Raw genomic sequence first — 15,415 nt, 5'->3', positions numbered from 1 at the left:
ATGGGTGGGTGGATGGGTGGATGGGTGGGTGGATGGATGGATGGATGGGTGGATGGATGGGTGGATGGATGGGTGGATGGATGGATGGGTGGATGGATGGGTGGGTGGGTGGGTGGATGGGTGGGTGGGTGGATGGGTGGATGGATGGATGGGTGGATGGATGGATGGATGGGTGGATGGATGGGTGGGTGGGTGGATGGGTGGGTGGATGGGTGGGTGGATGGGTCAGTGGATGGATGGATGGATGGGTGGATGGATGGGTGGGTGGATGGGTGAGTGCATGGATGGGTGGGTGGATGGATGGATGGGTGGGTGGATGGGTGGATGGGTCAGTGGATGGATGGATGGGTGGGTGAATGGGTGAGTGGATGGGTGAGTGGATGGGTGGATGGATGGATGGGTCAGTGGATGGGTGGGTGGATGGGTCAGTGGATGGGTGGGTGGGTGGGTGGGTGGGTGCGTGGGTGGATGGATGGATGGGTGGATGGGTGGGTGGATGGGTCAGTGGATGGGTGGGTGGATGGGTGGATGGATGGGTGGGTGGGTGGGTCAGTGGATGGATGGATGGGTGGGTGGGTGGGTGGATGGGTGGATGGATGGATGGTTGGGTGGGTGGGTGGGTGGGTGGATGGGTGGGTGGATGGGTGGATGGGTGGGTGGGTGGGTGGGTGGATGGATGGGTGGGTGGGTGTGAGTGTTCGTATGGAGCATAAGCCATTGACTAATACTATGTTGGCTCCTACATTAACTATTAAGTCAGAATAAGGACAGTTGTGAAGGAGCCACCATGCGTGTGGGTTGTCTCCTGCCTGCCATGTTAAGGACAGTCATAAAGGAGCTCAGTGTTTTGGCCCAGGGAGTTTGTGTGTTGAGTTAATGTGATCCTGGCAGAATAATCGTTGTGACAGAACATGCTTCCTGTGAGGTAAAGCCCTGATCAAGAGCAAAGCATTCTGGGAGGGTTATTCGTCACATCTGACGTCAACGCCTGATAGCACGATTTCAGAGCACAGTCCTGTGGGGGGGGGGGGGGGGGTGGAGTGAGTGAGATGGGAGAGAGAGAGAGACAACATAACCAACAAAAACGTGTCACAACTCCTGCAGCTCTGTCGTATGCTGGGTCTGTACATAGTCAATGGTAGGCTTCGAGGGGCCTCCTATGGTAGGTACACCTATAGCTCATCTCTTGGCAGTAGTACTGTAGACTACTTTATCACTGACCTCAACCCAGAGTCTCTCAGAGCGTTCACAGTCAGTCCACTGACACCCCTATCAGATCACAGCAAAATCACAGTCCACTTGAACAGAGCAATATTCAATCATGAGGCATCAAAGCCAAAGGAACTGAGAAACATTAAGAAATGCTATAGATGGAAGGAAAGTAGTGTGGAAACCTACCAAAAAACAATTAGCCAACAACACATTCAATCCCTTTTAGACAACTTCCTGGACAAAACGTTCCACTGTAATAGTGAAGGTGTAAACTTGCCAGTAGAAAATCTTAACAGTATATTTGACCTCTCAGCTTCCCTATCATATCTAAAAATCTCAAATAATAAACTGAAGAAAATGAACAAGAATGACAAATGGTTTGATAAAGAATGCAAAAATCTAAGAAAGATATTGAGAAACCTGTCCAACCAAAAACATAGAGACCCAGAAAACCTGAGTCTACTCCTTCACTATGGGGAATCACTAAAACAATACAGAAATACACTACGGAAAAAGAAGGAACAGCACGTCAGAAATCAGCTCAATGTAATTGAAGAATCCATAGAATCTGACCACTACTGGGAAAATTGGAAAACACTAAACAAACAACAATGTAAAGAGTTATCTATCCAGAACGGAGATATATGGGTAAACCACTTCTCCATTATTTTTGGCTCTATAACAAAGAACAAACAGCAAAACATATACATGATCAAATACAAATCTTAGAATCAACTATTAAAGACTAGCAGAACCCACTGGATTCTCCCAATTACCTTGAATGAACTACAGGACAAAATACAAATCCTCCAACCCAAAAAGGCCTGTGGTGTTGATGGTATACTAGATGAAATGATCAAATATACAGACCACAAATTGCTATTGGCTATACTAAAACTCTTTAACATCATCCTCAGCTCTGGCATCTTCCCCAATATTTGGAACCAAGGACTGATCACCCCAATCCACAAAAGTGGAGACAAATTTGACCCCAATAACTACCGTGGGATATGCGTCAACAGCAACCTTGGGAAAATCCTCTGCATTATCATTAACAGCAGACCTGTACATTTCCTCAGTGAAAACAATGTACTGAGCAAATGTCAAATTGGCTTTTTACCAAATTATCGTACCACAGACCACGTAGTCACCCTGCACACCCTAACTGACAAACAAACAAACCAAAACAAAGGCAAAGTCTTCTCATGCTTGTTGATTTTTCTTTTTTGATTTAAAAAAATTGTTAGACTCAATTTGGCATGAGGGTCTGCTATACAAATTAATGGAAAGTGATGTTGGGGGAAAAACATACGACATTATAAAATCCATGTACACAAACAAGAAGTGTGCGGTTAAAATTGGCAAAAAACACATTTCTTTCCACAGGGCCGTGGGGTGAGACAGGGATGCATCTTGAGCCCCACCCTCTTCAACATATATGAATGAATTGGCGACGGCACTAGAACAGTCCGCAGCACCCGGCCTCACCCTACTAGAATCTGAAGTCAAATGTCTACTGTTTGCTGATGATCTGATGCTTCTGTCACCAACCAAGGAGGGCCTACAGCAGCACCTAGATCTTCTGCACAGATTCTGCCAGACCTGGGCCCTGACAGTAAATCTCAGTAAGACCAAAATAATGGTGTTCCAAAAAAGGTCCAGTCGCCAGGACCACGAATACCAATTCTATCTAGACACCGTTGCCCAAGAACACACAAAAAACTATACATACATTGGCCTAAATATCAGCGCCACAGGTAACTTCCACAAAGCTCTGAACGATCTGAGAGACAAGGCAAGAAGGGCCTTCTATGCCATCAAAAGGAACATAAAATTCAACAAACCAATTAGGATCTGGCTAAAAATACTTGAATCAGTTATAGAACCCATTGCCCTTTATGGTTGTGAGGTCTGGGGTCCGCTCACCAACCAAGAATTGACAAAATGGGACCAACACCAAATTGAGACTCTGCATGCAGAATTCTGCAAAAATATCCTCCATGTACAAAGTCAAACACCAAATACTCCATGCAGAGCAGAATTAGGCCGATACCCGCTAATAATCAAAATCCAGAAAAGAGCCGTTAAATTCTACAACCACCTAAAAGGAAGTGATTCCCAAACCTTCCATAACAAAGCCATCACCTACAGAGAGATGAACCTGGAGAAGAGTCTCCTAAGCAAGCTGGTCCTGGGGCTCTGTTCACAAACACAAACAGACCCCACAGAGTCCCAGGATAGCAACACAATTAGACCCAACCAAATAATGAGAAAACAAAAAGATAATTACTTGACACATTGGAAAGAATTAACTAAAAAACAGAGCAAACTAGAATGCTATTTGGCCCTAAACAGAGAGTACACAGTGGCAGAATACCTGACCACTGTGACTGACCCAAACTTAAGGAAAGCTTTGACAATATACAGACTCAGTGAGCATAGCCTTGCTATTGAGAAAGGCAGACTTGGCTCTCAAGAGAAGACAGGCTATGTGCACACTGCCCATAAAATGAGGTGGAAACTGAGCTGCACTTCCTAACCTCCTGCCAAATGTATGACCATATTAGAGACAAATATTTCCCTCAAATTACACAGATCCACAAAGAATTCGAAAACAAACCCAATTTTGATAAACTCCCATATCTACTGGGTGAAATACCACAGTGTTCCATCACAGCAGTAAGATGTGTGACCTGTTGCCACAAGAAAAGGTCAACCAGTGAAGAACAAACACCATTGTAAATACAACCCATATTTATGCTTATTTATTTCCCCTTTTGTACATTAACCATTTGTACACCGTTACAACACTGTATATAAATACATAATATGACATTTGTAATGTCTTTATTCTTTTGGAACTTCTGTATGTTAAATGTTTACTGTTCATTTTTGTTTATTTCACTTTTGTTTATTATCTACTTCACTTGCTTTGGCAATGTTAACACATGTTTCCCATGTTAATAAAGCCCTTAAAATGAATTAGATAGATACTATAGATAGATAGATAGATAGATAGATAGATAGATAGATAGATAGATAGATAGATAGATAGATAGATAGATAGATAGATAGATAGATAACATTCTCATTGACTAGTGGCTAAAGTGTCAGTTGAGTCATCCACATTCCATTCATTCATCCAATCTAACTCTCTGTCACCCACTATATGCTGATGTAATGATATGCTGTCACAGTCTGAATGAGGAGGAGGGGAGTGGAGATGGGGGAGATGGGAGAGGAGAGGAGATGGGGGAGAGGAATGGAGTGGAGATGGGGAGAGTATATGGGATTGGAGAGGAGATGGGGAGAGGAGATGGGAGAGAGGAGATGGGATGGGAGAGGAGATGAGAGGAGATGGGATGGGAGAGGAGATGAGGAGAGAGGAGATGGGGAGAGGGGAGAGGAGATGGGGGAGAGGGGAGAGGAGAGAAGATGGGATGGGAGAGGAGATGGGAGAGAGGAGATGGGATGGGAGAGGAGATGGGGAGAGGGGAGAGGAGATGGGGAGAGGGGAGAGGAGAGAAGATGGGATGGGAGAGAGGAGATGGGATGGGATGGGAGAGGAGATGGGAGATGGGAGGGAGATGGGATGGGATGGGAGAGGGGATGGGGATGGGGGAGATGGGATGGGATGGGAGAGGGGATGGGGATGGGGGAGATGGGATGGGATGGGAGAGGAGATGGGGGAGATGGGATGGGAAAGGGGATGGTATGGGAGAGGGGATGAGAGAGGGGATGGGATGGGAGAGGGGGGAGATGGGGGAGAGGAGATGGGATGGGATGGGAGATGGGGGAGAGATCGCTGCTGGATATTCAGTTGTGGTGTTTTGGAGTATATGGTAGTTGTCATGGTGACGTGTTGTTGGCTGGGCCAGTTGGTTGTTATAATTTATCAGGCCCTTCATTCCCATGGTGACCATGGCGACTGACAGCACCTCTAGCTGTCTCCTGTCTTGGCCAGGCGGTGAAAAGGCCTCTGACAGAGACAGACGGGAGGTGTGTGTGTGTGTGTGTGTGTGTGTGTGTGTGTGTGTGTGTGTGTGTGTGTGTGATGAGGATCTGATGAGTTCATAATTTCGCTGTATTATTTGTTACTCACTGTGACAAATATTTGTTTTGTGTGTGTGTGTGTGTGTGTGTGCGCAGGAGGAAAGTGGAGATTATGCACACACACAGCCTGTTCACCCTGCTGGGAGAGAGGCTGATGATCCACACCAACACCGTCAGCGTCACCACCTACAACACGCTCTACGAGGTAGGAAACACTACGAGGTAGGATATACTCTCTACGAGGTAGGAAACACTACGGGGTAGGAAACACTCTACGAGGTAGGTAACACTCTACGAGGTAGTTAAGTAGATAACGCTCTACGAGGTAGATAACACTCTACGAGGTAGTTAACACTCTACGAGGTAGTTAACACTCTACGAGGTAGTTAACACTCTACGAGGTAGATAACACTCTACGAGGTAGTTAACACTCTACGAGGTAGGTGACACTCTACGAGGTAGTTAACACTCTACGAGGTAGTTAACACTCTACGAGGTAGATAACACTCTACGAGGTAGTTAACACTCTACGAGGTAGGTAACACTCTACGAGGTAGTTAACACTCTACGAGGTAGGTAACACTCTACGAGGTAGTTAACACTCTACGAGGTAGGTAACACTCTACGAGGTAGATAAGTAGATAACACTCTACGAGGTAGGTAACACACTCACACACACACTGCAAGGTATGTCATCACAGTAACTTCTTATTTACCTGTATATTAACCTTTTCCTGGAATATCTGAAAACGATGTGCAATGTGTTGGTGAAGTTTGATTGACACCTGTCATGTTTGATTGACACCTGTCACTCTCCTCCCCTGTAGATTCTGACAGAACAGGTGTGTACCCAGGTAGTCCACAAGCCCCACCCAGAACCTGACTCCACCGTCAAGATACAGAACCCCAGTAAGTCCACTCTTCTCCACCTTCTCTCCCACTGTCTGTCTGTCTGTCTGTCTGTCTGTCTGTCCGTCCGTCCGTCCGTCCGTCTGTCTGTCTGTCTCTGTCTGTCTGTCTGTCTGTCTGTCTGTCTCTGTCTGTGTGTCTGTCCAGATATCTGACCAGTACAGATGTAGAATCTTAATTTGAACCAGTTAGCTACAGCAGCAGAATGATCCTGCAGCAACAGGAAATCTGATTATAATTAATGGAAATGTTTTGTAAGGGTTGATACATTTTTCGTTAAAAGGCAAATCAAGTCTGAAATTACAAACTTTAGAAACCTTTTTAAAACTTGAAAAGTAGGGCTGCCAAATTATTAAAATAATGAATTGTGTTGACGCCATCGATTAATTGCGATTAATGACAATTGTAGATTTGTTTCAAATTTGTCCCTAAATAAACAAATGTCAATTTAAAAAGCAGTGCATTAAGGTTAGGCATACTATGTTTCTATTGTAAGGGACAGAAACACAACGTCATTTGTTTCAGAATGTTTTAATGGCATTATCACCATAACAACACAAAATAATCTGTTTTGGAATGTTTTAATAGCATTATCACCGTAACAATACAAAATAATCTGTATTGGAATGTTTTAATGGTATTATCACCATAACAACACAAAATAATCTGTATTGGAATGTTTTAATGGCATTATCACCCTAAACAACACAAAATAATCTGTATTGGAATGTTTTAATGGTATTATCACCGTAAACAACACAAAATAATCTGTATTGGAATGTTTTAATGGTATTATCACCGTAACAACACAAAATAATCTGTTTTGGAATGTTTTAATGGTATTATCACCGTAAACAACACAAAATAATCTGTATTGGAATGTTTTAATGCCATTATCACCGTAACAACACAAAATAATCTGTATTGGAATGTTTTAATGGTATTATCACCGTAACAACACAAAATAATCTGTTTTGGAATGTTTTAATGGCATTATCACCGTAAACAACACAAAATAATCTGTATTGGAATGTTTTAAATGGCATTATCACCGTAAACAACACAAAATAATCTGTATTGGAATGTTTTAATGGCATTATCACCGTAAACAACACAAAATAATCTGTATTGGAATGTTTTAATGGCATTATCACCGTAAACAACACAAAATAATCTGTATTGGAATGTTTTAATGGTATTATCACCATAACAACACAAAATAATCTGTATTGGAATGTTTTAATGGCATTATCACCCTAAACAACACAAAATAATCTGTATTGGAATGTTTTAATGGTATTATCACCGTAAACAACACAAAATAATCTGTATTGGAATGTTTTAATGGTATTATCACCGTAACAACACAAAATAATCTGTTTTGGAATGTTTTAATGGTATTATCACCGTAAACAACACAAAATAATCTGTATTGGAATGTTTTAATGCCATTATCACCGTAACAACACAAAATAATCTGTATTGGAATGTTTTAATGGTATTATCACCGTAACAACACAAAATAATCTGTTTTGGAATGTTTTAATGGCATTATCACCGTAAACAACACAAAATAATCTGTATTGGAATGTTTTAATGGCATTATCACCGTAAACAACACAAAATAATCTGTATTGGAATGTTTTAATGGCATTATCACCGTAAACAACACAAAATAATCTGTATTGGAATGTTTTAATGGCATTATCACCGTAACAACACAAAATAATCTGTTTTGGAATGTTTTAATGGTATTATCACCGTAAACAACACAAATGTCACTGTAACATACAGCTATTAATGATCCCAATGTTTCAGAAGGCCGACTCCCTATTCTAAATGTTATGGAAGTTTTAACACTTGCGTTCGCACACACACACACACACACACACACACACACACACACACACACACACACACACACACACTGTTAAAGCTTCAGGCATTCTAAATGAGTGTTCTCCCAATTTCTGATTGGAGGATTGACAATAGGAAGAAAAAAACCTGTTTCTATGGATACAAAGAACAATGAGCATTTAAACCTGTCTAACAATGTTCTGAATTCCACTGAAGACAATAACCACAGGTCAGAGTTCAATATCATACATCAACTAGTCTAGTCTAGGCTACTGATCCATGTTATTCTAAATCAACTAGTCTAGTCTAGTCTACTGATCCATGTTCTTCTACATCAACTAGTCTAGTCTAGTCTACTGATCCATGTTCTTCTACATCAACTAGTCTAGTCTCAAACTAGAATTGGGATCATTTGTTTCAATCTTTTGACCTGAAAACTACATCAAAAACAGTTGTAAAAAGAATGGATGTCCTGTTCTGACTAAAATAATTGAGGGAAGTTAGTTGGATCTAGAGGCATTCAGCCATGGAATTGTAAACATTATTTTGGTTAGTTACATGATGTTAGCATAACTAAGTTAGCATAAATACTAAGAAGTGTCTGGGATTGTGTTTATGGTTGAAATTTCTGTAAGTTTTCCTTAAAAATTATTGCTCAAAGCTGCTACCATAGAGACAGACAGCTCTACCATAGAGACAGACAGCTCTACCATAGAGACAGACAGCTCTACCATAGAGACAGACAGCTCTACCATAGAGACAGACAGCTCTACCATAGAGACAGACAGCTCTACCATAGAGACAGACAGCTCTCCCATAGAGACAGACAGCTCTACCATAGAGACATACAGCTCTACCATAGAGACAGACAGCTCTACCATAGAGACAGACAGCTCTACCATAGAGACATACAGCTCTACCATAGAGACAGACAGCTCTACCATAGAGACAGACAGCTCTACCATAGAGACAGACAGCTCTCCCATAGAGACAGACAGCTCTACCATAGAGACAGACAGCTCTACCATAGAGACAGACAGCTCTACCATAGAGACAGACAGCTCTACCATAGAGACAGACATATCTACCATAGAGACAGACAGCTCTACCATAGAGACAGACAGCTCTACCATAGAGACAGACAGCTCGACCATAGAGATAGACAGCTCTACCATAGAGACAGACAGCTCTACCATAGAGACAGACAGCTCTACCATAGAGACAGACAGCTCTACCATAGAGACAGACAGCTCTATCATAGAGACAGACAGCTCTACCATAGAGACAGACAGCTCTACCATTGTACATCACAATAGAGACAGACAGCTCTACCATAGAGACAGACAGCTCTACCATAGAGACAGACAGCTCTACCATAGAGACAGACAGCTCTACCATAGAGACAGACAGCTCTACCATTGTACATCACAATAGAGACCGACAGTGCTACTAATACCAAATGCACTCCAGATTCCTGCATGAGTGTGGATTTAAGCCTGAGCCCTACCCATGCCCACGACATTCAGGCCCCACCTGACCCAGGCCCGATTGCTTCTGACAAATTTAAGGAAAAAAAAAACAAATCAGAAATAACTTCCTCTCTCTGCATGCACTCTGCTCACGGCACTTTAAGTCTGTGAGTATCCATAGCAACGGCTTTGTTTGCGTCTGCTCAATGACGAGACATGAGAGAGCTGTTAGCTGTTAGCTGTTAACATGAGAGAGCGGTTAGCTGTTAACATGAGAGAGCGGTTAGCTGTTAACATGAGAGAGCTGTTAGCTGTTAGCTGTTAACATGAGGGAGCGGTTAGCTGTTAACATGAGAGAGTAGTTAGCTGTTAACATGAGAGAGCAGTTAGCTGTTAACATGAGAGAGCAGTTAGCTGTTAACATGAGAGAGCAGTTAGCTGTTAACATGAGAGAGCAGTTAGCTGTTAACATGAGAGAGCAGTTAGCAGTTAGCTGTTAACATGAGAGAGCAGTTAGCAGTTAGCTGTTAACATGAGAGAGCGGTTAGCTGTTAGCTGTTAACATGAGAGAGCGGTTAGCTGTTAGCTGTTAACATGAGAGAGTAGTTAGCTGTTAACATGAGAGAGCAGTTAGCTGTTAGCTGTTAACATGAGAGAGTAGTTAGCTGTTAACATGATAGAGCAGTTAGCGGTTAGCTGTTAACATGAGAGAGCGGTTAGCTGTTAACATGAGAGAGTAGTTAGCTGTTAACATGAGAGAGCAGTTAGCTGTTAACATGAGAGAGCAGTTAGCTGTTAACATGAGAGAGCAGTTAGCTGTTAACATGAGAGAGCAGTTAGCTGTTAACATGAGAGAGCAGTTAGCTGTTAACATGAGAGAGCTGTTAGCTGTTAACATGAGAGAGCAGTTAGCTGTTAACATGAGAGAGCAGTTAGCTGTTAACATGAGAGAGCAGTTAGCAGTTAGCTGTTAACATGAGAGAGCAGTTAGCAGTTAGCTGTTAACATGAGAGAGCAGTTAGCAGTTAGCTGTTAACATGAGAGAGCAGTTAGCTGTTAACATGAGAGAGCAGTTAGCAGTTAGCTGTTAACATGAGAGAGCAGTTAGCAGTTAGCTGTTAACATGAGAGAGCAGTTAGCAGTTAGCTGTTAACATGAGAGAGCAGTTAGCTGTTAACATGAGAGAGCAGTTAGCTGTTAACATGAGAGAGCAGTTAGCTGTTAACATGAGAGAGCAGTTAGCAGTTAGCTGTTAACATGAGAGAGCAGTTAGCTGTTAACATGAGAGAGCAGTTAGCTGTTAACATGAGAGAGCTGTTAGCTGTTAACATGAGAGAGCAGTTAGCTGTTAGCTGTTAACATGAGAGAGCAGTTAGCAGTTAGCTGTTAACATGAGAGAGCAGTTAGCAGTTAGCTGTTAACATGAGAGAGCAGTTAGCTGTTAACATGAGAGAGCAGTTAGCCGTTAGCTACTTTTCATACATATTATTATCTTCTGTGACATAATGTCTCCCGTTTTATAGTTGAGGAAGTTGAAGCACTTCTGCCACCGTGTTATGATCTCAGTCAGATATGACTAGGCTGCAGCAGCAGAGCACGAGCTCAGCTTCAAAATGTCAGTGATTCATTTAGTAATACCTGAGCCCTGCCCGTAGCCTAGTTAGTGATGAATAAACACGTATAACTCGATGTCTAATGTCAGGGTCGCAGGACTCGGTTCGGCAGCAGAGCTCTACTGCGGATGGTATGGGCTCAGAACGTGTTGTGTGTGTCTTTCTTAACCTCCATGTGGAAAAACAGGTGCACTTTAAAGGGTCTGTGCCGTGAAGAAATGGACTGACCTATTGAATACACTACAAGTGCGTTTTCTGCTGTGCAACAACAGGATGATCAAATTAAGATACAGTATCTGTTTCTCTGTGCTATTATTCTGAAGGTGGTAACAACTTCCCCCTCTCTCCCTATTCTCCCTCCCACCACCTGCCTCCTCCCTCTACTCTCTCTCCCTCCTCTCCCTCTCCCCCCTCCCTCTCCTCTCTCTCCCTCTCCCCCCTCCTCCCTCCTCTCCCTCTCCCCCCTCCTCCCTCCTCTCCTCTCTCTTCCTCTCCCCCTCCTCCCTCCTCTCCCTCTCCCCCCTCCTCCCTCCTCTCCTCTCTCTCCCTCTCCCCCCTCCTCCCTCCTCTCCCTCTCCCCCCTCCTCCCTCCTCTCCTCTCTCTTCCTCTCCCCCTCCTCCCTCCTCTCCCTCCTCTCCCTCCTCTCCTCTCTCTCCCCCCTCCTCCTTCCTCTCCTCTCTCTTCCTCTCCCCCCTCCTCCCTCCTCTCCTCTTCCTTCCCTCCTCTCTCTCCTCTCCCTCTCCTCTCTCCTCTCTCCCTCCTCTCCCCCCTCCCTCCTCTTCCTTCCTCTCCTCTCTCTCCCTCCTCTCCTCTCTCCTCCCTCCTGTCCTCTTCCTTCCCTCCTCTCCTCTCTCTGCCTCCTCTCCTCTCTCTGCCTCCTCTCCTCTCTCTCCCTCCTCTCCTCTCCCTCTCCCCCCTCCTCCCTCCTCTCCCTCCTCTCCTCTCTCTCCCTCTCCCCCCTCCCTCTGTCAGTGATACTGAAGGTGGTATCAACCTTGCTGAAGAGCTGTAGTCCCAGTCCTGAACTGATGGAGGTCAAGACACTGTTCCTGTCTGACATGATCAAACTGTTCAGCAGCAGCCGAGAGAACAGGCGGTGAGGAACACACACACACACACACACACACACACACACACACACACACACACCACACCACACACACCACACACACACACACACCACACACCACACACACACACACACACCACACACACACACACACACACACACACCACACACACACACACACACACACACACACACACACACACACACACACACACACACACACACACCACACCACACACCACACACACCACACACACACCACACACACACACCACACACCACACACCACCCACACACACACACCCCCCACACACACACACACACACCCCCCCCACACACACACACACCACACACCCCCCCCACACACTCACACCCTATGAATAGTTGATATGTTAGCTTGTCCATCTCTAGATGTCAGTCTGGGTTATATCAAACCTGACAGCATTATTGATCACAATAGGAATATTATTGATGATATATTGTCCGTCTCTAGCTGTCTGTTACAGTGTTCAGTCTGGCAGGACTGGATGTTCAGTCTGGGTTACATCAACCCTAAGAGCCCAGAGGAACAGAAGATAGCAGAGATGGTGTATAACATCTTCAGAATCCTGCTGTACCACGCCATCAAGTATGAGTGGGGGGGATGGAGGGTCTGGGTGGATACGCTATCCATCGCTCACTCCAAGGTAACACACGCTGTCTAGGAGTTGGTGTGTGTGTGTGTCTGCGTGTGTGTGTGTGGGGGGAGGGTGGGTGAATTTTTAATAGGCCACGTCCCACAGGAAGCAGTATTTGAATTGGCCACGTCCCACAGGAAGCAGTATTTGAATTGGCCACGTCCCACAGGAAGCAGTATTTGAATTGGCCACGTCCCACAGGAAGCAGTATTTAAATTGAATTTGAAACTCTTTTCTACCTTCTCCTCCCTCCTCCCTCCTCCCTCCTCCCTCCTCCCTCCTCCCTCCTCCCCCATCCCTCCTCCCCCTCCCCATCCCTCCTCCCCCTCCCTCCTCTCCCCTCCCTCCTCCCTCCTCCCTCTCTGCGGACAGCTCTGTCAACCACTTTGAAAAGAAGATTGATGATATCCGCTCCTCATTCACTCAGCCTATTGAGTCCACTGGTCCCACTCATTCACTCAGCCTATTGAGTCCACTGGTCCCACTCATTCACTCAGCCTATTGAGTCCACTGGTCCCACTCATTCACTCAGCCTATTGAGTCCACTGGTCCCACTCATTCACTCAGCCTATTGAGTCCACTGGTCCCACTCATTCACTCAGCCTATTGAGTCCACTGGTCTCACTCGCACAGAACTACCTTACGCCTTAACCTCTTTCTCCCCTCTCTCTCTAGATGACATCCGTGACTAGTGAGGTCTGACCTCCCAACATTCTGCCCACTCGACCCCATCTCCTCCTCCCTTCTTCAGACCATCTCTGGAGACCTTCCACCATTCCTCACTTCCCTCATCAACTCCTCCCTGACCACTGGCTGCCTCCCCTCTGACTTCAAGATGTCCCGAGTCGCTTCCCTCCTCAAGAAACCGACTTTCAACACCTCTGACTTACAAAAACTACATCCCTTCTTTTTTTTCTTTCCAAAACACTTGAGCGTTCCGTCCTCTGAAAAAACTCTCTCTCAGAACGATCTCCTGGACCCTAAACCAGTCAGGCTTCAAGACGGGTCACTCAACCGAGACTGCTCTTCTCTGTGTCACAGAGGCTCTCTCCGCACTGCCAAAGCTGACTCTGTTCTCATCCTCCTAGATCTATCGGCTGCCTTTGACACCGTGAATCGTCAGATCCTCCTATCCACCCTCTCAGGGTTTGGCGTCTCGGGTTCTGCTCACTCTTGGATTGCATCCTCCCTGGCTGGTTGCTCCTACCAGGTGGTGTGGAGAGGATCTATTATCTGCACCATGTACTCTCACTACTGGTGTCCCCCATGGCTCGGTTCTAGGCCCTCTCCTCTTCTGTCTATAGACCAAGTCACTCAGCTCTGTCATATCCTCACATGGTCTCTCCTATCACTGCTATGAGGATGGACCTCTCCTCTTCTCTATATAGACCAAGTCACTCAGCTCTGTCATATCCTCACATGGTCTCTCCTATCATTTCTATGCGGATGACACTCAACTACTCTTCTCCTTCTCCCCTTCTGACACCGAGGTGGGGTCACGCATCTCTGTTTGGATGTCGGCCCACCACCTCAAGCTCAACCTCAACAAGACGGAGCTGCTCTTCCTCCCAGGGAAGGCCTGCCCGCTCCAAGACCCGATGGAACTCGATGGAACCTCTCACTAAAGGCTTCAGTCATACAAAAATTATACTTAAATCCTGAACTGCCTCTCTCACCCTGTGCTCAAAAAATTTATTTTTCCATTTATTCAGATTACAACTTCTCATTTACGGTTATTTAAAAATGAAATAATCTCCAAAAAGATCACTATTTTTAATACAAGCCATAAAAAGCTGGTTGCAATTTCAGTCTAATCCACCATAAAAGACAGAACAAATATTACAACAAATATTATTTTTAAACTCAAATATATTAATTGCAAAAAAATAAACAATATTTTTTGAGATGTATTTTTATTTTTACGTTATAATCTTTGTAAATGATAAATAGGACTGGTGGAGTTATGTCACATATGCAGCTAAGAAAAATATATGGAAATGTCTGCTCTATACAAAATGACAACCAAGTGGTTGCAGCATTACCACAAAAAATAGAAGGGGGAGAAGGTATGGAACTTGTATGTCGGCCCTGCATTAAAGACCAAAATTGGTTAAAAAAAGTATACCAGTTTCATTTAAAGACCAAAAATTGACAGCTGTACCATACAGGTTGCTAAATAGCTGTGAAGAGATTGATGATGTGCCGATTCCATGTATATAAACTAATACGCAAACAACGCTGGATTCAAAACGTTGTGTTTTTCCATTTAAATGATTATACAAAATTCTTTCAACCAATAGAATGTTATGTACTGTATATAGGGGAGGGGCATACAACCAATCAGCTCTGAACATTTTACCTGCGAAGATGCAGAATAATTTGATCAGTTGTTTTGGTACTGCTCATATGTACTGTAGTTTTTGTTTTTGGATCGCAGGTTCAGGAATCGCTAAAGAATCATAACATTTTCTTAAAACTATCTTTGCAAATAGCACTGCTGAGGGACTAGTGATGGTCAGTTGATCAATAATATAATGTTACTTTTAGTAAATGTG

At 44.2% G+C, this 15,415-nt stretch overlaps 1 protein-coding gene across 1 annotated transcript in view; it reads left to right on the top strand.

The window, feature by feature from the left end:
• Nucleotides 1-15,415, top strand: part of LOC115155048 (neurobeachin-like) — a 161,732-nt gene that overhangs the window by 130,472 nt on the left and 15,845 nt on the right. The window contains exons 20-23 of the mRNA XM_029701843.1: nt 5,362-5,470; nt 6,093-6,174; nt 12,087-12,210; nt 12,677-12,869. Of these exons, the coding sequence (XP_029557703.1) occupies nt 5,362-5,470; nt 6,093-6,174; nt 12,087-12,210; nt 12,677-12,869 (508 nt within the window). The remainder of the gene's footprint in view (nt 1-5,361; nt 5,471-6,092; nt 6,175-12,086; nt 12,211-12,676; nt 12,870-15,415) is intronic.

The sequence above is a fragment of the Salmo trutta genome, chromosome 19 (genome assembly GCF_901001165.1).
Source record: "Salmo trutta chromosome 19, fSalTru1.1, whole genome shotgun sequence".
Lineage (NCBI taxonomy): Eukaryota > Metazoa > Chordata > Actinopteri > Salmoniformes > Salmonidae > Salmo > Salmo trutta.
The sequence above is the reverse complement of the archived record's forward strand: the minus strand, read 5'-3'. Positions and strand labels throughout refer to the sequence as shown.